The 24,763-nt window shown below is 44.3% G+C and overlaps 1 protein-coding gene and 2 pseudogenes across 3 annotated transcripts; 1 reads left to right on the plus strand and 2 right to left on the minus strand.

Annotated features, from left to right (window-relative positions):
• Positions 1 to 777: 777 nt before the first annotated feature.
• Positions 778 to 6,110, minus strand: LOC308399827 (annotated as a pseudogene). Its single transcript has 9 exons — positions 5,532 to 6,110; positions 4,906 to 4,993; positions 4,687 to 4,804; positions 3,562 to 3,667; positions 3,290 to 3,427; positions 2,891 to 3,094; positions 2,121 to 2,228; positions 1,728 to 1,894; positions 778 to 1,045 (listed from the first exon to the last, which is right to left on the minus strand). The product of its transcript is annotated as an uncharacterized misc_RNA (transcript).
• A 2,761-nt stretch (positions 6,111 to 8,871) lies between these two features.
• Positions 8,872 to 11,227, plus strand: LOC308399828 (serine/threonine-protein kinase pim-2-like; the record flags this gene model as incomplete). Its single annotated transcript, XM_080887249.1, has 8 exons — positions 8,872 to 8,932; positions 9,325 to 9,561; positions 9,936 to 10,030; positions 10,169 to 10,216; positions 10,301 to 10,519; positions 10,609 to 10,789; positions 10,876 to 11,046; positions 11,136 to 11,227. The coding sequence occupies 8 exons, from the start codon at positions 8,872 to 8,874 to the stop codon at positions 11,225 to 11,227; spliced, it is 1,104 nt and encodes a 367-aa protein (XP_080743375.1).
• A 4,993-nt stretch (positions 11,228 to 16,220) lies between these two features.
• On the minus strand, positions 16,221 to 24,059 carry LOC308399829 (annotated as a pseudogene). Its single transcript has 9 exons — positions 23,481 to 24,059; positions 22,854 to 22,941; positions 22,635 to 22,752; positions 19,006 to 19,111; positions 18,734 to 18,871; positions 18,335 to 18,538; positions 17,565 to 17,672; positions 17,171 to 17,337; positions 16,221 to 16,488 (listed from the first exon to the last, which is right to left on the minus strand). The product of its transcript is annotated as an uncharacterized misc_RNA (transcript).
• Between the last annotated feature and the right edge of the window lie 704 nt (positions 24,060 to 24,763).

A 24,763-nucleotide genomic window follows, 5' to 3' on the forward strand; every position in this document is an offset into this window, starting at 1 on the left:
TCGACTGAGGCTCTGCTGGTCCCTGCACCCGTATCAGCTCCTCGGGTGGGGACAGCAGCCGCCCAGTCCCTGCCGAAATCTGTGCCAACCACTGAGGTGAGGCCCGCCAGGACCCAGCCGATCTCTGCACCTGTACCTGCTCCTCAGGTGGGAGCGACTGGTGTCCAGCAGGTGCCTGCACCTTTCATCCGCATTGTAGGCTCAGGGGACCCGACACCACCACCTGTCCAACATTCGCTCCCACAACCATCATTACACTCAGCTGCACAGGATGCTCCTCAGTCAGTCAGTCAGTCAGCCTTCTCCTCAGTGTACAGTCCAGCCTTCTCCCCAACCGCCATTACTACCACTAGTTCAGTTTGCTACCCAGTCTCCCTCAGTTCAATCTGTAGCTCTGCCTCCTGTGTCCCCGCTGGCTCTGTCTCCTGTGTCCCCCGCACCTCAGTCAGCTACCCCACCACAAGCTCAATTTTCACCTCTACCATCACTTCAGTCATCAGTTCAGTCTGCCACTCAGTCGCCCGTAGCTCCATCATCCACACCATCACCCGCTTCTCTTCCACCACAACCATCACGACACTCAGCCATTCAGGCTGCTGCTCAGTCAGTCATTCAACCTGTAGTCCTGTCATTAATGCACTCCTTAGCTGAACCATTAGCACAGTCACCGTTAACTCAGTCATCCACTCCACCGCCCACTCCACTGTCACCACAACCATTACTACAGCCATCAGTTTGGTCCCCTGTAGCAGTTTGGTCTTCTGGTCAGCTTAACATTCAGCCAGGGGTCCCGATACCCTCTGGCGCTACATCAGCTCCGGCTGGAAGCTCGGATGAGCCCATCCAGCACTCCGCGGCTTCCACGCTGCCACCTGCCTTGTCCGCTGGGGGTTCTGGAGAGCCCAGCCAGCCCTTCCTCGTCTCCGCTGGAGGGTTCGAGGGGCCCGGCCTCCGGTCCCGCTCTGTAGCCGCCGCCTTCCACACGGCCGGCCTCCGGATCTGTTCTGCCGCCGTTGCCGTCCGCAAGGGCTGTCTGGAGTCAGCCCTTGAGGGGGGGTATTGTCATGGTCCTGGGTCATTTTGACCCAGTGTTCTCAGTTTTCCTGTGGTTTTGTATTTTGTTCCTTATGTCCATTGGATTGTTTGGTTTGGTAGTTGGATTCCCCCTGTGTCCATGCTTTTATTGTGGTGTTTGTTCTGGTACCGTGTTCCCGTCCGTTGTGTTCTGTGTTCTCCTCATCCCCTCGTATTCATCCTTGTTCTCTGCCTCTCTCTCTGTGCTCATCTCTGTGTACTGTGTTGTGTTTAAGGTCCACATCTTGGTGTCAGTATTTTCAGTTTCGTGTCCTCCCTGCTCGGTCATGAGTAATTGTCTTCAGCTGTGTTCCCCGTGTGTTCCCACTTCCCTCATTACCTTCTGTGTATTTATGTCAGAGTGTCCCTTTGTTCTGTGTTGCGTCATCCTTCTAGGTTGTGTGCATTTCCCGTGTCTTCCCAGCGCCTCAGCTTTAGTTTCTCCCAGTATAGTTTTGTATGACTTCTTATGTTCCTGTTAATAAAGACCTGCCTTTGAGTTCATTCCCGTGTGTCTAGAGCCGTGCAATTGGGTCCTCTCTTGCCTTCACACAGCCGCCGCATGACAGTTAATACTTCTCATGGATATCTCAGATCTCCATCACAAATAAAATAATAAAGGGCCATAATAAGAGTTAGAAATCCATTGTTACCGCTCAAGCTCCAGTCTGGCCCTCTCCTCCTCCAGCCGAGCCTGGATCTCCATATTAAGGGCAACTTCCAGCTGCTGCTGTGTCAGCTCCAGCTCCCTGATCCTCTTCTTCTGTTGTTCAGCCTCCTTTTCCTTCACCTGCATCTCAGCCTGCATGCTGTCTTTTATCTATGCACACACACACAGCTACATAAACAGATGCACCAACAGAGCGGTATAAACTGACCTATTCCTGAATCACCTTTTCCTGGACTGTCATAACCATTTTTCCAAATCATTAAAGATGTGAATTTTATAATGACAGTCAACATTTTGCTGCAGTTCTCAAAGATCAAAGTCAAGGAGAAAAGACTCTGTACATAATTGGTGTCAAGTGGAAAACTTTTTTTTTTACCATCTCAGCCTCTTTCAGCTGTCTTTCCAGTTCCATCTGCACCTCCCTCTGCTTCCTCCGCTCTCTCTCCTCTGCCTCCCTTCGGCGAGTTTCCAGTTCCCGAGCATGCTGTGAAACAGATGAAAGAGCCATTGTTTGGTTTGTGTTTTCACCTCTATCCAGCAGGTGACACTAGGCCATCAGCTTCGAGGTTCAACGTATTGTGCTTTCAGCGGTGCTCTTCTTGATAACTTGGTTGAAGTAAGTGGGTATTTGAGTTCATGTTGCTTTCCTTACAGCTGTAAGTAATCTGCTCATTCCGCTTTTGATCTTTGGCACCAACAAGTGATTTTTTTCCCAGAGAAGTGCTGCTCACAGGAGATTTCCTCTATTTCAGACCATTTTCTATAAACCGGTTAGATGGTTGTACAGTTTCTGAAATACTCAGACAAGCCTGTCCGACACAAACAACAATGCATGTTCAAAGTCATTTAAATCCCATTTGACCTTCAGCAGGTCATCTTATTAATGTATACATGCCTAAATGCACTGAGCTGCTGCCATGTGATAGGCTGATTAGGTATTTGACCTAATGAGCAGCTCAACAGGTGTATCTAACAAAAATGTGGCCAGTGAGTGTACATGGTACTTTTTAAATGGACAAAATGAACTGCACTGGCAGCTGCCCAGTGCCACTATGACTTAGTTAAATAATCACTACCATGGATAGTTTGGTGCATGATGTAATTAAATAAATATTACAAAAAAAGATTCTTATAGCCCTCACTTACCTTGATAATGTTTTCAATCTCTAAGTCCTGTTTGTCTTTCTCTTTTTCTGTCTTCTCTGTCTCATGGATAGTCGAGTCATCAGATTGGCTGCCCCTGCTGCTGCAGCTGCTGCGGGCGCTCCGGCTGCGTTCCCGCTGACTGTTTTCCCGCTGGATCCGTCTCTTCAGTTTGAGTTCATGGTGAAGGGAAGACTTTCCCTCACTCTGAAGACGGAGGGCAGTTTGAATGGCTGAATACCAGATGTAAAATCTTGGGTATACTTTCCATTTAACTTTCCGAGTCAGACTGAATAGGATGGGTTATCTTTTAAAAATGAGGACTGGTGTAGCTTTACAGAGTAATTGAATACATGTTTCGGAAAATATGTTAATCCCTTTTGGATAAAGTGGCTGACTGACCTCCACCTGCCGGAGCACCTCTCTGAGAGGTTCAGTAGCCGATGCCATCAGCTCAGTATGGAACGCACCACTGACTGGGAGAGTTTTGGTCCGCATGAACTTTAGGCGCCGAGAGTTTTCCTGGAGGAAATCCAGAGCCTGAGAAGTCAAAGAAGACAGCAGAAATGACAAGAGCAGCTCTAACAACTTTTTTGATGGTTGAGAGAAGACAGAAAAGAGAACACAATAGATTCACGGTATATTAAAGCAGCAAGAATATATGAATGCATTACCTGCTGGTGCCCTGCAATAACCCTGCCATCTGGAAAAAGCTAGTTGGCCACAGAGCACACAGGATTCTCCATCCCCAGACTCTTGCAGTGCTCTTTTGCCTGCAGACTAGGGCTGCCACAAACGATTATTTTGATAGTCGACTAGTCACCGATTATTTTTGCGATTAGTCGACTAATCAGATCATCATCCATTGGATGTAAAACGTTCAGCTTATTGCACCAGCAGCATCTGCTCTTATATAACTATCATTAGCTTACAGCTTTAAGTGTTTAAGGTATGTGCTAACTAAAAATAAAGACAAGATGATAGTTTATTAAATTTTAATGAAATTTGCAGATTGTTTCGGTGAAGTTTAATAAACTCCTTGCTATCTAAAATATAACAGGACACCGGAGAATATTCTCGAGCATCTCACACTTCTGATAATCAGCTGTCTGCTTGACGTTTATTCAGCTGTGTAAAAACTATAACTTTAATCTCAGCAAAACAGATTTACTCAGGAACAAATAAAATACTAAAATAAGCCAAACAATAACATTTTTAAGTTATCTAAGTGACTTATATATCATGTTTAACCTGAGCAGCGAAAGACAGCGGTGTGTTTGAAAACGATCTGCCGGGAGTCCGGTGTTCTCACAGCTCTAGTGAGCCTTGCCCCGGCTAGCTATCGAGCTAGTGGGTAACAGACGTCTCCGAAAACATCGGAGCGCTTTTGAAAATATGTGGTGTCTTGATAAACTGAGCAGATATTTGAGGTTTACACAGCTACATTCTCGCCTGAAAATATGTTAAACGTTTATTTTGTGACCCAGAAAGAATAATAAGAGTAATATTAAAACTAACTAGCTGCCGCCATTGTTGGAAACTGAGCTAGGCCGCGCTATGAATTCTGGGACACCGCTTCTTCTTCTTCTTCGGGGTTTAACGGCAGCTGGCATCCTTGTATATGCAGTGCTGCCATCTTCTGTTTCAGTCCGTTATTACACTCTTAAATCCTGCTACTTATTCCTGCGTCTTTTGTGATCTTACAAAGCTTCAAATGCCGCCTCGACTATTAAATCAGTCGTCGACGATTTTGATAGTCGACGTAATCGTGACTAGTCGACTAATCGTGGCAGCCCTACTGCAGACAGGCATAATTATACTGAGCCTGAGGTCTACCAGTGACTGACAGCATCCCACTGGGAACCAGTTCTGAGGCCTTCTGCATAGTCTCCGCTCGCACCTTCACTGCATACAAAGCTAGAAGATGCATAAGGAGTAAATACAGAATATTAACCAAAGTTGTGATTAAAACACCTTTTACAAGTGCACAAAAAAACCCAAAAAAGAAATCTTTCTACCTTCTGCAAAGTTCATCGCCCCAGAAAAGACAAGAGCAGCAAATTCTCCGACACTGAAACCTGCAGCAGCGACACACATCTCAATGGCCTGTGTACAGCAGGAAACAAGTCAAAAAAAAATAAAAAAATAAAAAAGTAACAGCCTCCCGATTATGACCGATATATCATTTATGTCACTGATACATCCGTAACTGAAATTAACTCAGAACAATTTGTTTATTTTTTTAAATGGTCATTCAGAATCAGAAGATTATTTACGGTGATGTTTTTGGTGGGAGTGAAACAACAATCTACTGATAAAAACAATAAAAACAAGATGTGATAATAAGAAATAACCACTGTTGGAAGCCTTATTTACTCTACCGCCTTAATCAGGTGCAGTAATTAAAGTTGAAATGAGAAACTTTGCATTTGAAAGATGCTCTTCTACTGGGCACTCAAAATGCTTTCTTACAACAAGCATCATTCATCCACACCTTCATACATAATGTGCGCACATTTTAAATATAAATTAATATTACTGTAGCAGTATTTAAAAAAAAAAAAAAAAAAGATAAAATGGCCACATTTAAGAAGGCAGGACCTGCAGTTATTGTCCTTTTTCCAGACATTTATCTGGCACTTACTTTGGGGTTTTCTTGGTTGAGTCTCTCCACAGCAGCCAGGGAGGTGACAAACACCGCCGGCTGACAGTGAACCGTTTTCTGCAGCTCGTCCTCGGGGCCCTCCAGACACAGAGACAGCAGGTCGTAACCCAGGATCTTCTGGGCTACGGTGAACATTTCTTTAACGTTGGGGTATTTTAAAAGTCCTCTGCCCATGCCCACAAACTGGCTGCCCTGACCGGGGAAGAGGAGCACGGAGCAGCCGCTGGGGTCTTTTTTGGGTCTCCGCTGAGGCGCCGCGGCTGGCTCGCTGTTCGGGGGAGAAGCGGGAACTTCAGCCGGAGAAGGGTAATCTCCAGCCGTGGAACCGGGCTTGTTGGTGGACAGCGTCCTGCTCAGAGAGACCAGCGACCTGACCTTCCCTCTGGAAGATGCTGCCATCCTGACTGCCACTGATGCCAACATGAGCTGTTCCTCATCCAACGACGTGTCTGCGGATGAAATAAGACGCACAGCCCGCCCGGACAAACTGTAATCACCGAAAGAGTCAACTTTGCTTGAACTCAACTCTGACATCTGCTCGGCATGACACCTCACAGGGAGACGAAAAGAATATTCAGAATACAATTGACAAATGCAAAAAAAACCTCTAAACCATTGACTACAGAGAGATTTAACGTTGTTCGGCAGGATAATGTTGACCAAGGTTGAATCTTTGTCCAGTTTAATCTATCCAGCTTATTCCCTAGCCATCCCACCAAGAATTATAAAAGACATAAATAAGGCGAATTTTAATTTCATATGGAAAAATAAACATCATTATATTAGTAACAGGGACTTGATAAAAGATTATGAAGAGGGGGGTTTAAAAGCAATCGATTTTGAAATAATGAATGGCATTTTAAAGATTAATTGGCTACGATCTTTCTTGAAAAATGATAATGAGATGTGGTTCTTGATGCCATCTCTTATTTTCAACAAAGTTGGGGGGATCCTTTTAGTATGTGATTTTGACATTTCTAAACTACCCATAAAACTTTCCAAATTTCATCAACAAGTTTTGTTAAATTGTAAATTAATGTTTAAACATAACTTTAGTCCCCACAATGTTCCATTGTGGAATAATAGGGTGATATTGAATCGGGGGAAATCTATGTTTGTGGACGAATGGATGACAAAACAAATTTGGTCTGTGACACATATAATGGATGAAAATGGAGATATACTTGAATTAAACAGGCTTAATGAGAAATATGACATGAGTTGCTCGTTCGAGCTCTATAAAAAGGTTTCACAGAATATCCCAACAGTCCTTGTAAATACAATAAAGAACAATTTTTCAAATATACAGACTACAAATTTACATAAAGTTAAACTAGATGGTCTTGACTTGGTAAATGGAAAATGCAATAATCCATTTTTGAGGAGGTATTTGGTTAACACCTTATATCCAGGTAGGACAAAATTCTCCCTGTTCCATAAATCTCTTAAGCTAATAAATAAGCCCCAAGCAATCAAATTGCATAGATTTTTAGAAGAGTTTGATTTTTCTTAGCCCCTTATTTAAGTTATGTGTCTTGTTTATGGAACCTCACTTTTAGAGATTTTATGATCCCCCCTGTCTTCTTTATTTCTGTTCCTTGTTTTTCATTCTTTTTTTTATTGTTATTTATTTTTGTATTGGTTATTCATCTTTTTATATTATTATTATGTAGCTGTGTGAATATGGATGTGTATGTATGCATGTGTATATGCATATATATGTATGTGTATGTATATATATGTATGTGTATGTGTATGTGTGTGTGTGTGTGTGTGTGTGTATGTATGTTTACTTTCAGTTATTGTCGATTTCATTGTGGTGTACAGGAGATGTGATTCTGTTCTGATTGATTTAATATGTCGCTTGTCTCTTTGAGATTGTCATTGTTATTGTTCTAAATAAAGTTCATTTAAAAAACAAAACAAAACAAAAAACCTCACAGGGAGACGCCATGTTGTTTATACGGAGTTTATTCTCGTCTTCTTCCGGTTGACGTTCAGGCTCTCTCACGGTGCAGCGCCACCTCAGGTCAAATTATGTCATGCTCTAATGTATCGTGTTTTTCTTTTCTGTGCTTTAATTTGTCTACAAAGTGAAAATAACCATAAGAGCTTTTAAGTATACACAGACATGCGCTTCTTAAATTTAGCTTAATTGGCTCCACAGGTAGGAAGTAAAAAAGTAAAAAAAAACTTCCTTGCTGTACTTAATTTTTACTCCCTACATTTTTAAACAAATATCTGTAGTTTCCACTCCGTATTTTTGACAGAGAGGAGGGCTGGGTAGCCGTAGTTTTTGTTGACCGCTGCGCTGCACAACATGTTTCGCTTTGTTACATTAGAGCCTGTGATGTTTTAAGAGTCTGAATCAGGAGCTGATGACATTACTCTGTAAACTCTCAAAGCACTTTAATAAACAAGCAAACAATTCCACCTCTTGCATTATTGCGTAAAGTTGACAGCGTGTCAGGCAAATAGGCAGGCTCCATCCCTGGCCTCTAGCGACTGTGGAAGTCGCTACAGTAATGTTTGCATCAGTCTATCAGATGAATCCCTTCCAAGTCCAATATTTACATCAGTTACAGTGATAATGCTTGGTGTCTACTTTCAGCCACCGCAGTAGAATGCCAGGAATGAATCTCATTGAAATTGTAGTTGCATTTGCTATTTAATTTAATTGTCATGGATGATACACAGACAACCCAACAGCAAACAGAGGAAAACAATGGGCCACGTGGGACACAGGGGCAAGGCAAAGTAACAGAAACCTAAAGCCTAAGAATATAACACAAGAAGAAAACAATAAAGAGAACCAAAAACATACATAAGAATAATCAATGAATATAAATGAACAAACACAAAACACTGGGTCACAGACTCAGTACCATGACAGTTAAATGTACATAATAAATACTTTAAATCAGATGACAATGTAGCTGACACTGTGTTTATTAGTGTGTGGTCAACCACAAATCTTCATACTGTCATCCATAGATGAGGTCTTTATACAAATGATGAAAGATAATGAAAGAAACTGTTTAATTGATATGAAATGATTGAATTATATGAAATATTATGGCTTTGTCTGCCAGAGTGTTTTTCTGTAAACTACTTTGAACTACTGGCAGTCAGTGAAGTCACTGAAAGGCAAGATTCTATGTTGTGTTGCCGTAGTTTCCAGAGTTTACTTATAAAGCTCACTTACAGAATTCAGTTAGAAAAGTCAAGCATTTGAAAGGTGCACATTTGAAGAAGTATTAACTCAATATTAACTCATTACGGTTTACATTTTCGATTTTAAAGGGTCTCCGAAATTACAATGAAAAAGGAAACAAGAAAAATTACCACTCCGGCCGATAAGAAAGATTCAGGAGATCAAGGTAAGTAAAATAATAAAATAAGAACCTGGTAAAATCCAAATCCTAGAAATGTTGACACTGTGTGAATCATTTTTGAAGCAATTGAATCATATGTTTGATTGAAAATAGCTTTAATACAAGATGTCTAATCAAAGGAAGGTTACCGGTCTTTTGGTAAAATAATGTAATAAGTTTATTCTTGGACTCAACAGTAAAAACAGACCAACAAGTGTCATCAAGATCTAAGACTTAGTAAACCTAGTATCAATTCGCACTGGTCAGTTTTTTTAATCCCAAGAATAAACTTGTGATCATTTAAGCAAAAGCAATTTCAAATTCTTTGCCATCAAACTGCTTCCAGTCCTGATGTCGGGGACTCTTTTTCACCACTGTGTTGTTGTCGTCGTTTATAGATTGTAAGAGCAGGACTGCTAAAAGAAAGGCCAGTCCTGAAAAGAAGACCCCAATAAAAAGGAGGAGGGTCGCTGAGCAGGCTGGTCCTTCCACCAGCTCAGATGTGGTCAAAGGAGTGAAGCGCAAGGTTGTGCAAGATGAAGAGGGCACAACAAAGAAAGCAAAGAAGGCTAAACTTCTCGACCATACGAGCGGTGACAAGGAGCAAGCATCCTCCTCGTTGGACTCTGGTAAAGGTAGGCTAATTAGTTGAATAAGGGGGTAGATTAAGTGTGGTTGCTAGGTTTAAGATATTGGTGTTTAGTGTTTGTGTCTATCATCCAGTGAGCTGATGTGCTTTTGGTGTTTTCCACATCTCCAGACTTGAACAACAAACAGGAGTGCACAAAAAATGGCAAAAGAAAGGCCACGGGAGACAACAGAGAGTCACCCAAGAAAAAAAAAAGGAATGTGGACCAGGACAAAAAATCAGTGGCAGACCAAAAACGTAAGTAGCAAGCAGCTTGGGTTTTATATTCAGGGGAAGGGCAGAAGGAACATTTAGGCTACAGAGGAGAGTAATTTGTGTCACAGCTGTAATAAAACAAGATTTGCTGTTTTGTCTGTTCAGGTGAATTCCAAGCCAGATATGTGGAGGAGCACCAGCTCGGAGAAGGAGGCTGCGGAGCAGTGTTTTCTGGCTACCGGATAGAAGATCGTTTTCCAGTAAGTGTTCAGATGATGGTAGTAAGACAGGCAGTAACGCAGATAATGGATAATATCGTAAACTGAGACGTCTGCTGTGTTTCCACCTTTCATTATGTCATACTGAGGAAATGCTCACCAATGCTCTGTGTCTTCTAGGTTGCCATCAAACACATTCCCAAAAATAAAGTCTACTGCAAAGTGGCGGTAAGCGTCCAACACTTGAATTAGTTTTACATTACTGGATTGAATGCGGCGTTCCTCATCATCCACTTTGTTGTAATATTTCAGGATGAAAACGGGAAGATGCTCTCGGTGGAAGTGGCCATTATGCTTAAACTTGCAGGTGAAGCAGAAGGGTCAGTGGGAATATCAGCACCTGTGTCCTTGCTGGAGTGGTTCGACTTTGGCAAAGAGCTGATCCTGGTGCTGGAGAGACCTGTCCCTGCTGTGGACCTGCAAAAATACAAAGCAGAAAATGGAAGAGCTTTACCAGAGGACAAGGCCAAGGTAGGTTGACTGGGAGAGCCTTAGACTGTACAGCATTCAATCAAGGCAGAAAAGCATTCACTCATTATTGTGTTTTTCATCTTTTCCAGGTCATTCTGAAGCAACTAGTTGATGCTGTAAAGGAACTTGAGGAGAAACACATCTTTCATCGGGACATCAAGGGACAAAACATTCTGATTGAGACCGGCTCAGATGTGCCTCGAGTTCGCATCATTGACTTTGGACTGAGCTGCTTTGTTAAACAGCGATCTCTGTATCGCATCTTCTATGGTAACATATTCTGCTCCTGCTTTTCACAGATGTAACAATTTGTGTCTTTTGTTTTAGAAGAAATTGCAATTGTGTCTGTTTGTTAGGCACTCCTCTTCACATCCCTCCCGAGTGGTACATTAGGAGCTGCTACAGGTGTGGACCCACCACGGTGTGGCAAATGGGAGTGGTGTTGTATGAAGCGCTTCATGCACGATACTTTAGTACCGCGAGGTTCCTCACAAAGCAACTGAGCATCAAAAAGCGTCTGTCCACAGGTAAGAAAACTTCACACTTCCACATTCACTGATGCCTTGGATCACTAGAACTATCATCTTCATCTTTTTGATCTTTTCTTTCTTTCAAGAATGCCGGAATTTCTTGGACGCATGTTTAGCTATAGTCCCGGAGAAGCGCCCAACACTGGAGGAGCTCCAGCTTCACCCCTGGCTAAGATAACACACACAAACACACAATTCACACCTTATCATGTAAGTGTGATACATTGTAGTAACTTCCTTTCTTTTTTCTGTTGGACAGGAATAGATAGAGTGGGTCAATCTTAAAAAATAAATAAATAAAAATTTAGCTTTTTCGGAGTTCCTGTAACCCCCCCAGCCATCCCAGGAAAGGGGATCTCTCTTTGAATGGGCTTTCCCGAGGTTTCTTCCCATCGATCTGGCCCCCTGGGGAGTTTTTCCTCGTCTTCATAGAGAGCTTGGGCTGGGTCAGGAGCTCCATCAAAACTGTCTTTATTTGATGACATTAAAGTCATCAAATAAAGATGTGTTTTACTTAAAGTAAAATTTGATCAAAATAAAACTTGTTTAATTCATCTTTGCTGAAGATTCTCCTTCATTACTATTTTGTTTTGTTTTTTTTTACCCATGGTGCATTTTGACAAATAAGAAAACTGAATCAGGTTAAAGTGTGCACAAAGACAGTCACACTGCAAATGATCTGAAGACTTGCATCTGTTGCTCTAACCCCCAACTAGTTTAGACAGATTTCCTGGTTCTACCAGAGGTTTTTTCCTTCAAGAAGGGAGTTTTTCCTTCCCACTGTTGCTGAGTGTTTGCTCATAGTGGGTTGTAAAAGCATAAAAGTTAATAAGAGGCATTCATAGCAGAGTTATCACAGAGGGAACTATATAGCTTAAATGTACAATTTCTACAGGACGAATTATAACTTCATTATGTATAAAAGCTCCTGTGGATAATTACTCCTATTTGTAACTTTACACAAGAGAAAGTTTGCTGTCACACTATTTATAACAGGTTGGGTTTTGTCCTCTGAGTTGAGCCTTTGGTTGCAGTTTATTGAAGAATTTCCTCTAAAGTAGCTGTTGATAAAGATTTAAGGTCCTGTTTATATACAGAAATATGCTTTAGTTCATGTTTTTTTACATGTCTGCCTCAGTGGATCAGTAGAAGATCTGGCACAGGAAACTAGATGATGAAAAAAGGTTACGAATACACATATATATCTATATAGATACAGATATACTCATGGTGGGTTCACGCCCTCGGCCCACGCCCCTCTGAGGAGGAAACACCTGGGCCTCATCAGTGCAGCCAGCATTTAAGCCAGGGAGTGGCTTCTACTCATCGCTGGATCGTTGTGTGTGACTCGCGTCAGTGCAGCCCGGCTCTCAGCAAGTTCTCATTTGCTTCCCTGTGCAAAACCTCTAACGTGTGTTTCCTTCTGTACATAGATCCCCTGGACCCGACTCTGCATTCCCCGAGCGGATTCCCTTTTTGTGTGAGTGTTTGGAGAGAGAGTCAGAAGAGGAGCAAGTGTCTTTTCCCTACCTGGATTTCCCCGGAGCCTTTTCCCTGTCACCGCTTTGTATATAGCACTATCCCCTGCACTGTTTGTATATACACCTGGTGGAACTGTAATAAATACTGACTGTGCCTCTGAGTCCTGCATGTGAGTCCTCAAGCGAACCGTGACACCCACACAGATGAGAGCTTAGCAGTGAAGCTCTCTCTTAAAATTTGAGTTATAAAGTCAGAAGTTATCACTGACAGAGATCCATGTTCTTTTAACATAAGAAAGAATATTTGCTGAAATTGACATTAATCCAAGCCCTTAAAACGCCATTTTGGATTAAGCATTTCCTTTTAGAAAAGTCTTCAATGAGCAGGAAGCTCCAGTACTGAAAAAAGAAGCCAACATCAACTGCTAAACGTGCTAAAAGTAAGTAAGTCCCTGTAGACTCCTATGATCAAAACACATACAGTATAAAAGTTATAGGTTACAGATCTGAAAAGTAAAACAAATGTCAAAGTGCAAAAAGACTTATGGTCCCATAGAAGTCTATTCCATTTGCCTGGAATTAGGTGAACACCTTTGTGACAAATTTAATGGCTCAGTCATTTGTTTCATGTCATATTTAATAAAAGACTGACATGGTGGCATGTTGAATTGTCCATTTTGCACATATTTGGTCATTCTAAGCGTCAGAAGGGGAAAGATCATTCTGGGAATGCCTACTGGCGAAGGATGTGTGACTGACAAGTCCAGTGTGTGAAGTTTAACTACAGTCTAAGGAGCGTGGAAAGAAAAGCATCTGGACTTCTTTAAGTTTCTTGAAGATGTTTCACCTCTCATCTGAGAAGCTTCTTCAGTTCAGAATTTCTTCAGAGAACTGAAGAAGCTTCTTGAATGAGAGGTGAAACGCTCTTCAAGAAGCTTAAAGAAGTCCAGATGCTTTTCTTTCCAAGCTCCTTAGACTACGATGACCTGAACGACTGAGAACCTTAACAGACAGTTCTTCCCTTCATTCATCATGCCTGATTTCAAAACACCAAGATGGCAGTCGTGAAAACACTCATCTTGAGTCTTCATGGGACTACGGTGAGATCAGTTATGCCTCTTATGATGCTGTCCCAGACTTCAAAGCAGTATAAAACATGTTTGCATCCTGTAACAACTCCCACTTCCCTCATTACCTTCTGTGTATTTATAGTTTTGTATGACTTCTTATGTTCCTGTTAATAAAGACCTGCCTTTGAGTTCATCCCCGTGTGTCTAGAGCCGTGCATTTGGGTCCTCTCTTGCCTTCACACAGCCGCCGCACGACAGAACGACGCAACCACGAAATGGACCCAGCAGGCTCCGCCCGTGAGGGAGATATTCTCCGTGTACAGAGTCTGGTGCAACGAATAACCCGCGCCTCGGACTCACGGACAATTTCCGTCGGACTTAACGCCATAAAGGCAATAATCGAGGGAAACCCTTTCCTTCACCAGCTCACCTGCTATGAGGGCTTTATTGACGAACTGAGCCGAGCCAAGGAGGCATTACAAGCTCGTGAGCTGGCAGACAGTGTCTGTTCCCGGGATTCCACACCACAGCGACTGCAGACGGAGATCTCCGCCAGTCAGCCGCCGCAGCAGCAGCGAACTAAGCTTGCCGCGACGGCATCGCAGCAGCAGACGGGGCTCTCGGTATCGCAACAGCGGCTGCTAAAACGAGAGGGTTTTTTGGCGCTGCTGCCGCGGAGCCCTTCTCCATCCCCTCTCAGCTCTGACCGTCGCTCTCCCGCTGCTTTCCTAGCAGCGATGAGGTCGGATGATGAAGAGGAGACCGTCACCCCCGCATCATCACCGGTTTCCCCCGTCACCTCCGTTCCCTCATCAAGGAGGAGACGCCGTCGCCGGTCCTCTCCTCAGCCGGATTCCGGGACTACTGAGCAGCCGGCTGGGGTGAGTGACAAAGACACTCTTTCTGTTCACTCTGAGGCTAGTTCTCACTACTCTGAATGCAGGAATGCAAACTCTGTGACTCTTGCCGTAGGCTCTAAAGGCTCACGATCTGTAAATGTTGAATCCGAACCCGAACTTCTTATGAACCGTTGTACTGCCCGGAGGGTCAACTCAGAGACCGTTTCTCCTACGTTTGGACTCATATTTGAGAAAGATTATCCTTCGCTAGTGTTTCCTAGGTCTGAAAACTTGAAGTCAGCATTTCCTGAGTTAGAGACACCTGCTTCTGTGCCCTTTACCTGTGTGTCTGCTGAGAATGATTGTTTTGCAGTTAAGCTCACCACTGGGGCTTTAAAACCTGCCTCCTTAGATGTTAAAGCAGTAAAATCCAAGACTGTAAATGTTCCTGTGATAGCTCGACCCCAGCTCGTTACTTCTGAGCCATCACCCCAGGGGAAAGTCCATTCTGACGTATTTACTGATTCGAATGTTCTTGAGTCAGGGGGCTCTACACCCACCACTGTTTTCCCTAGGTTTACTGCTTCCAGCGATCCGGAGGTAAAAGACTTTGTTTCATCTGCCTCTCCGGTGCACAGACCTATGTTTACATCGGCTATTAACCCCTCCTCTGTCAGTATAAGCATGGTTAGCTCCGAAGAAAGAAGCTCTAAGACTGTTGGTGCATCAGCTGATCACATTTCTCTAGAGTCTGTAAACACTGAAGGTGGTGCATTAGTGCCTGTAAGCTACAGCTTTAGCACACTTAACGCTATGAAGTCAGAGCGCTGTTCCTCATCCGCTCACTCAGGGCAGGGAATTGATCTCTTGCAGACTGTTCTTTCTAGGCCCGCCTCCCAGGCCCCTTGCGTTCTAGGGATAGCTGCGGCCCAGCACTCCCCTGCACCTATCTCAGTTCCCCAGGTGAGGGGGGCTGGCGCCCAGCTGGTCCCTGTTCCGGTTTCCGGGTCGACTGAGGCTCTGCTGGTCCCTGCACCCGTATCAGCTCCTCGGGTGGGGACAGCAGCCGCCCAGTCCCTGCCGAAATCTGTGCCAACCACTGAGGTGGGGCCCGCCAGGACCCAGCCGATCTCTGCACCTGTACCTGCTCCTCAGGTGGGAGCGACTGGTGTCCAGCAGGTGCCTGCACCTTTCATCCGCATTGTAGGCTCAGGGGACCCGACACCACCACCTGTCCAACATTCGCTCCCACAACCATCATTACACTCAGCTGCACAGGATGCTCCTCAGTCAGTCAGTCAGCCTTCTCCTCAGTGTACAGTCCAGCCTTCTCCCCAACCGCCATTACTACCACTAGTTCAGTTTGCTACCCAGTCTCCCTCAGTTCAATCTGTAGCTCTGCCTCCTGTGTCCCCGCTGGCTCTGTCTCCTGTGTCCCCCGCACCTCAGTCAGCTACCCCACCACAAGCTCAATTTTCACCTCTACCATCACTTCAGTCATCAGTTCAGTCTGCCACTCAGTCGCCCGTAGCTCCATCATCCACACCATCACCCGCTTCTCTTCCACCACAACCATCACGACACTCAGCCATTCAGGCTGCTGCTCAGTCAGTCATTCAACCTGTAGTCCTGTCATTAATGCACTCCTTAGCTGAACCATTAGCACAGTCACCGTTAACTCAGTCATCCACTCCACCGCCCACTCCACTGTCACCACAACCATTACTACAGCCATCAGTTTGGTCCCCTGTAGCAGTTTGGTCTTCTGGTCAGCTTAACATTCAGCCAGGGGTCCCGATACCCTCTGGCGCTACATCAGCTCCGGCTGGAAGCTCGGATGAGCCCATCCAGCACTCCGCGGCTTCCACGCTGCCACCTGCCTTGTCCGCTGGGGGTTCTGGAGAGCCCAGCCAGCCCTTCCTCGTCTCCGCTGGAGGGTTCGAGGGGCCCGGCCTCCGGTCCCGCTCTGTAGCCGCCGCCTTCCACACGGCCGGCCTCCGGATCTGTTCTGCCGCCGTTGCCGTCCGCAAGGGCTGTCTGGAGTCAGCCCTTGAGGGGGGGTATTGTCATGGTCCTGGGTCATTTTGACCCAGTGTTCTCAGTTTTCCTGTGGTTTTGTATTTTGTTCCTTATGTCCATTGGATTGTTTGGTTTGGTAGTTGGATTCCCCCTGTGTCCATGCTTTTATTGTGGTGTTTGTTCTGGTACCGTGTTCCCGTCCGTTGTGTTCTGTGTTCTCCTCATCCCCTCGTATTCATCCTTGTTCTCTGCCTCTCTCTCTGTGCTCATCTCTGTGTACTGTGTTGTGTTTAAGGTCCACATCTTGGTGTCAGTATTTTCAGTTTCGTGTCCTCCCTGCTCGGTCATGAGTAATTGTCTTCAGCTGTGTTCCCCGTGTGTTCCCACTTCCCTCATTACCTTCTGTGTATTTATGTCAGAGTGTCCCTTTGTTCTGTGTTGCGTCATCCTTCTAGGTTGTGTGCATTTCCCGTGTCTTCCCAGCGCCTCAGCTTTAGTTTCTCCCAGTATAGTTTTGTATGACTTCTTATGTTCCTGTTAATAAAGACCTGCCTTTGAGTTCATTCCCGTGTGTCTAGAGCCGTGCAATTGGGTCCTCTCTTGCCTTCACACAGCCGCCGCATGACAGTTAATACTTCTCATGGATATCTCAGATCTCCATCACAAATAAAATAATAAAGGGCCATAATAAGAGTTAGAAATCCATTGTTACCGCTCAAGCTCCAGTCTGGCCCTCTCCTCCTCCAGCCGAGCCTGGATCTCCATATTAAGGGCAACTTCCAGCTGCTGCTGTGTCAGCTCCAGCTCCCTGATCCTCTTCTTCTGTTGTTCAGCCTCCTTTTCCTTCACCTGCATCTCAGCCTGCATGCTGTCTTTTATCTATGCACACACACACAGCTACATAAACAGATGCACCAACAGAGCGGTATAAACTGACCTATTCCTGAATCACCTTTTCCTGGACTGTCATAACCATTTTTCCAAATCATTAAAGATGTGAATTTTATAATGACAGTCAACATTTTGCTGCAGTTCTCAAAGATCAAAGTCAAGGAGAAAAGACTCTGTACATAATTGGTGTCAAGTGGAAAACTTTTTTTTTTTACCATCTCAGCCTCTTTCAGCTGTCTTTCCAGTTCCATCTGCACCTCCCTCTGCTTCCTCCGCTCTCTCTCCTCTGCCTCCCTTCGGCGAGTTTCCAGTTCCCGAGCATGCTGTGAAACAGATGAAAGAGCCATTGTTTGGTTTGTGTTTTCACCTCTATCCAGCAGGTGACACTAGGCCATCAGCTTCGAGGTTCAACGTATTGTGCTTTCAGCGGTGCTCTTCTTGATAACTTGGTTGAAGTAAGTGGGTATTTGAGTTCATGTTGCTTTCCTTACAGCTGTAAGTAATCTGCTCATTCCGCTTTTGATCTTTGGCACCAACAAGTGATTTTTTTCCCAGAGAAGTGCTGCTCACAGGAGATTTCCTCTATTTCAGACCATTTTCTATAAACCGGTTAGATGGTTGTACAGTTTCTGAAATACTCAGACAAGCCTGTCCGACACAAACAACAATGCATGTTCAAAGTCATTTAAATCCCATTTGACCTTCAGCAGGTCATCTTATTAATGTATACATGCCTAAATGCACTGAGCTGCTGCCATGTGATAGGCTGATTAGGTATTTGACCTAATGAGCAGCTCAACAGGTGTATCTAACAAAAATGTGGCCAGTGAGTGTACATGGTACTTTTTAAATGGACAAAATGAACTGCACTGGCAGCTGCCCAGTGCCACTATGACTTAGTTAAATAATCACTACCATGGATAGTTTGGTGCATGATGTAATTAAATAAATATTACAAAAAAAGATTCTTATAGCCCTCACTTACCTTGATAATGTTTTCAATCTCTAAGTCCTGTTTGTCTTTCTCTTTTTCTGTCTTCTCTGTCTCATGGATAGTCGAGTCATCAGATTGGCTGCCCCTGCTGCTGCAGCTGCTGCGGGCGCTCCGGCTGCGTTCCCGCTGACTGTTTTCCCGCTGGATCCGTCTCTTCAGTTTGAGTTCATGGTGAAGGGAAGACTTTCCCTCACTCTGAAGACGGAGGGCAGTTTGAATGGCTGAATACCAGATGTAAAATCTTGGGTATACTTTCCATTTAACTTTCCGAGTCAGACTGAATAGGATGGGTTATCTTTTAAAAATGAGGACTGGTGTAGCTTTACAGAGTAATTGAATACATGTTTCGGAAAATATGTTAATCCCTTTTGGATAAAGTGGCTGACTGACCTCCACCTGCCGGAGCACCTCTCTGAGAGGTTCAGTAGCCGATGCCATCAGCTCAGTATGGAACGCACCACTGACTGGGAGAGTTTTGGTCCGCATGAACTTTAGGCGCCGAGAGTTTTCCTGGAGGAAATCCAGAGCCTGAGAAGTCAAAGAAGACAGCAGAAATGACAAGAGCAGCTCTAACAACTTTTTTGATGGTTGAGAGAAGACAGAAAAGAGAACACAATAGATTCACGGTATATTAAAGCAGCAAGAATATATGAATGCATTACCTGCTGGTGCCCTGCAATAACCCTGCCATCTGGAAAAAGCTAGTTGGCCACAGAGCACACAGGATTCTCCATCCCCAGACTCTTGCAGTGCTCTTTTGCCTGCAGACTAGGGCTGCCACAAACGATTATTTTGATAGTCGACTAGTCACTGATTATTTTTGCGATTAGTCGACTAATCAGACTATCCACTCTGCCATAGCTCGGCTACAGACTCAGCACCCGAGTGCCTTTATTGTGATCTCGGGTGACTTCAACCATGTATCACTGGACAATACACTACCAACATTCAAACAATATGTGGACTGTCCCACCAGGGGAGAGAAAACTTTAGACTTACTGTATGCTAACGTCAAGGATGCATACAGCTCCTCCTCCCTCCCCCCACTTGGTAGGTCAGATCATAACCTGATTCACCTCACCCCCCGCTATGTGCCAATTGTGAGGAGGGAACCTGTGACCACCAGGACTGTTAGGAGGTGGTCAGAGGAGGCAATAGCGGAACTACAGGGCTGTTTCGAGGTGACCGACTGGGAAACACTCTGTGAGCCTCACGCCGAGGACATCAATGGGCTTACTGAGTGTATCACAGGCTACATAACTTTCTGCACCGACTCCATTGTTCCAGCTCAGACTGTTCATTGTTACCCAAATAACAAGCCGTGGGTGACTAAGGACATCAAAGCCCTCCTCAACAACAAGAAGAGGGCTTTCAGAGGGGGCAACAAAGAGGAGGTGAGGAAGATCCAGGTGTTACTAAAGGACAAGATCAGAGAGGCTAAGGACAATTACAGGAGGAAGCTGGAGTGGAAACTCCAGCAGAACAGCATGAGAGAGGTGTGGAGGGGCATGAAGACCATCACTGGATTCAGGCCAACCAACAGCAGGGGAGCTGAGGGAGGTGAGAATAGAGCCGACGAGTTGAATCTGTTTTTCAATAGATTCGACACCACAGTGTCTGCTCCCACCCCCACAACCTCACCTGCAGTCAGCCTGGAATCCAGAACCACACCACTGTGCCAGCCTCTCTCTTCACATGTTGCCTCCTGTGAGATTCCTGACACCCCTCCCCCACCCATCACCTTCACTCAATACCAGGTTGAGATGCAAATGAGGAGACTTCACTCAGGCAAGTCTGCTGGACCAGACGGAGTGAGTCCCCTTGTCCTCAAGACCTGTGCCCCCCAGCTGTGTGGAGTCTTTCATAAACTGTTTATGCTGAGTCTGAGTCTGCAGAGGGTCCCGGTGATGTGGAAGACATCATGCCTCGTCCCTGTACCAAAGACGCCTCGTCCCAGTGGCCCCCAGGATTACAGGCCCGTGGCACTGACCTCCCACATCATGAAGACCCTGGAAAGGCTCATCCTGGACCAGCTGCGACCCATAGTAAGACCACATCTGGATCCCCTTCAGTTCGCTTATCAGCCTCGTCTCGGAACAGAGGACGCCATCATCTACCTGCTCAATCGTGTCTACACCCATCTGGACCAGCCGGCGAGCACTGTGAGGGTCATGTTTTTTGACTTTTCCAGTGCTTTCAACACCATCAGGCCGACCCTCCTGGGTGATAAGTTAGCAGCGATGCAGGTGGATGCTTCTCTGGTGTCCTGGATTGTTGATTACCTGACAGGAAGACCACAATATGTACGTCTCCCACAGTGTGTGTCTGACAAGGTGATTAGCAACACAGGGGCACCACAGGGGACTGTCCTCTCCCCCTTCCTCTTCACCCTCTACACCACAGACTTCAGCCACTGCACAGAGACCTGCCATCTTCAGAAGTTTTCTGATGACTCTGCGGTGGTTGGATGCATCAGCAGGGATGATGAGACAGAGTACCGGGCTGTGGTCGACTCCTTTGTCACGTGGTGTGAGCAGAATCATCTGCAGCTCAACGTGGCAAAGACCAAGGAACTGATCGTGGACTTCAGGAAGACCAGGAAACACTTGACCCCTGTTTCAATCCAGGGGGTCAGTGTTGACATTGTGGAGGACTATAAATACCTTGGAGTACACATTGACAATAAACTGGACTGGGCTAAAAACACCACAGCACTTTACAGGAAGGGCCAGAGTCGTCTCTATTTTTTGAGGCGACTGAGGTCCTTCAACATCTGCCAGAAAATGCTGAGGATTTTCTATGAGTCTGTTGTGGCCAGTGCGATCCTCTATGCTGTTGCATGCTGGGGGAGCAGGCTGAGGGTCGCAGATGCCAACAGACTTAATAAACTGATCCGTAAGGCCAGCAATGTTGTGGGGATGGAGCTGGACTCCCTCAAGGTGGTGTCGGAGAGGCGGATGCTGTCCAAGATAAAGACAATGTTGGATAACACCTCCCACCCACTCCATGACATGTTGGTCAGTCACAGGAGCTCGTTCAGTGAGAGACTGAGATTACCGAAAAGCACCACTGAACGACACAGGAAATCATTCCTGCCTGTGGCCATCTCCCTGTACAACGCATCCACTTAACACACTGTTTGCTGCTACAGCTACACATGTTTCTTTTCCAACTATTTATTTATAAGTGACTTATGTATGTATGTATGTATATATATGTATATATTGTACTATTCTTAGTTAGCGTATTGTCTGTCTTGTCTTAATGTTGGTTTAAAATGGAGCACTGTAACAAAAAATAATTTCCCCCAGGGATCAATAAAGTATTCTGATTCTGATTCATCATCCATTGGATGTAAAACGTTCAGCTTATTGCACCAGCAGCATCTGCTCTTATATAACTATCATTAGCTTACAGCTTTAAGTGTTTAAGGTATGTGCTAACTAAAAATAAAGACAAGATGATAGTTTATTAAATTTTAATGAAATTTGCAGATTGTTTCGGTGAAGTTTAATAAACTCCTTGCTATCTAAAATATAACAGGACACCGGAGAATATTCTCGAGCATCTCACACTTCTGATAATCAGCTGTCTGCTTGACGTTTATTCAGCTGTGTAAAAACTATAACTTTAATCTCAGCAAAACAGATTTACTCAGGAACAAATAAAATACTAAAATAAGCCAAACAATAACATTTTTAAGTTATCTAAGTGACTTATATATCATGTTTAACCTGAGCAGCGAAAGACAGCGGTGTGTTTGAAAACGATCTGCCGGGAGTCCGGTGTTCTCACGGCTCTAGTGAGCCTTGCCCCGGCTAGCTATCGAGCTAGTGGGTAACAGACGTCTCCGAAAACATCGGAGCGCTTTTGAAAATATGTGGTGTCTTGATAAACTGAGCAGATATTTGAGGTTTACACAGCTACATTCTCGCCTGAAAATATGTTAAACGTTTATTTTGTGACCCAGAAAGAATAATAAGAGTAATATTAAAACTAACTAGCTGCCGCCATTGTTGGAAACTGAGCTAGGCCGCGCTATGAATTCTGGGACACCGCTTCTTCTTCTTCTTCTTCTTCTTCTTCTTCGGGGTTTAACGGCTGGCATCCTTGTATATGCAGTGCTGCCATCTTCTGTTTCAGTCCGTTATTACACTCTTAAATCCTACTTATTCCTGCGTCTTTTGTGATCTTACAAAGCTTCAAACGCCGCCTCGACTATTAAATCAGTCGTCGACGATTTTGATAGTCGACGTAATTGTGACTAGTCGACTAATCGTGGCAGCCCTACTGCAGACAGGCATAATTATACTGAGCCTGAGGTCTACCAGTGACTGACAGCATCCCACTGGGAACCAGTTCTGAGGCCTTCTGCATAGTCTCCGCTCGCACCTTCACTGCATACAAAGCTAGAAGATGCATAAGGAGTAAATACAGAATATTAACCAAAGTTGTGATTAAAACACCTTTTACAAGTGCACAAAAAAACCCAAAAAAGAAATCTTTCTACCTTCTGCAAAGTTCATCGCCCCAGAAAAGACAAGAGCAGCAAATTCTCCGACACTGAAACCTGCAGCAGCGACACACATCTCAATGGCCTGTGTACAGCAGGAAACAAGTCAAAAAAAAATAAAAAAATAAAAATGTAACAGCCTCCCGATTATGACCGATATATCATTTATGTCACTGATACATCCGTAACTGAAATTAACTCAGAACAATTTGTTTATTTTTTTAAATGGTCATTCAGAATCAGAAGATTATTTACGGTGATGTTTTTGGTGGGAGTGAAACAACAATCTACTGATAAAAACAATAAAAACAAGATGTGATAATAAGAAATAACCACTGTTGGAAGCCTTATTTACTCTACCGCCTTAATCAGGTGCAGTAATTAAAGTTGAAATGAGAAACTTTGCATTTGAAAGATGCTCTTCTACTGGGCACTCAAAATGCTTTCTTACAACAAGCATCATTCATCCACACCTTCATACATAATGTGCGCACATTTTAAATATAAATTAATATTACTGTAGCAGTATTTAAAAAAAAAAAAAAAAAAAGATAAAATGGCCACATTTAAGAAGGCAGGACCTGCAGTTATTGTCCTTTTTCCAGACATTTATCTGGCACTTACTTTGGGGTTTTCTTGGTTGAGTCTCTCCACAGCAGCCAGGGAGGTGACAAACACCGCCGGCTGACAGTGAACCGTTTTCTGCAGCTCGTCCTCGGGGCCCTCCAGACACAGAGACAGCAGGTCGTAACCCAGGATCTTCTGGGCTACGGTGAACATTTCTTTAACGTTGGGGTATTTTAAAAGTCCTCTGCCCATGCCCACAAACTGGCTGCCCTGACCGGGGAAGAGGAGCACGGAGCAGCCGCTGGGGTCTTTTTTGGGTCTCCGCTGAGGCGCCGTGGCTGGCTCGCTGTTCGGGGGAGAAGCGGGAACTTCAGCCGGAGAAGGGTAATCTCCAGCCGTGGAACCGGGCTTGTTGGTGGACAGCGTCCTGCTCAGAGAGACCAGCGACCTGACCTTCCCTCTGGAAGATGCTGCCATCCTGACTGCCACTGATGCCAACATGAGCTGTTCCTCATCCAACGACGTGTCTGCGGATGAAATAAGACGCACAGCCCGCCCGGACAAACTGTAATCACCGAAAGAGTCAACTTTGCTTGAACTCAACTCTGACATCTGCTCGGCATGACACCTCACAGGGAGACGAAAAGAATATTCAGAATACAATTGACAAATGCAAAAAAACCCTCTAAACCATTGACTACAGAGAGATTTAACGTTGTTCGGCAGGATAATGTTGACCAAGGTTGAATCTTTGTCCAGATTAATCTATCCAGCTTATTCCCTAGCCATCCCACCAAGAATTATAAAAGACATAAATAAGGCGAATTTTAATTTCATATGGAAAAATAAACATCATTATATTAGTAACAGGGACTTGATAAAAGATTATGAAGAGGGGGGTTTAAAAGCAATCGATTTTGAAATAATGAATGGCATTTTAAAGATTAATTGGCTACGATCTTTCTTGAAAAATGATAATGAGATGTGGTTCTTGATGCCATCTCTTATTTTCAACAAAGTTGGGGGGATCCTTTTAGTATGTGATTTTGACATTTCTAAACTACCCATAAAACTTTCCAAATTTCATCAACAAGTTTTGTTAAATTGTAAATTAATGTTTAAACATAACTTTAGTCCCCACAATGTTCCATTGTGGAATAATAGGGTGATATTGAATCGGGGGAAATCTATGTTTGTGGACGAATGGATGACAAAACAAATTTGGTCTGTGACACATATAATGGATGAAAATGGAGATATACTTGAATTAAACAGGCTTAATGAGAAATATGACATGAGTTGCTCGTTCGAGCTCTATAAAAAGGTTTCACAGAATATCC

The sequence above is a fragment of the Rhamphochromis sp. 'chilingali' genome (assembly GCF_963969265.1).
Source record: "Rhamphochromis sp. 'chilingali' genome assembly, chromosome: 7".
NCBI lineage: Eukaryota > Metazoa > Chordata > Actinopteri > Cichliformes > Cichlidae > Rhamphochromis > Rhamphochromis sp. 'chilingali'.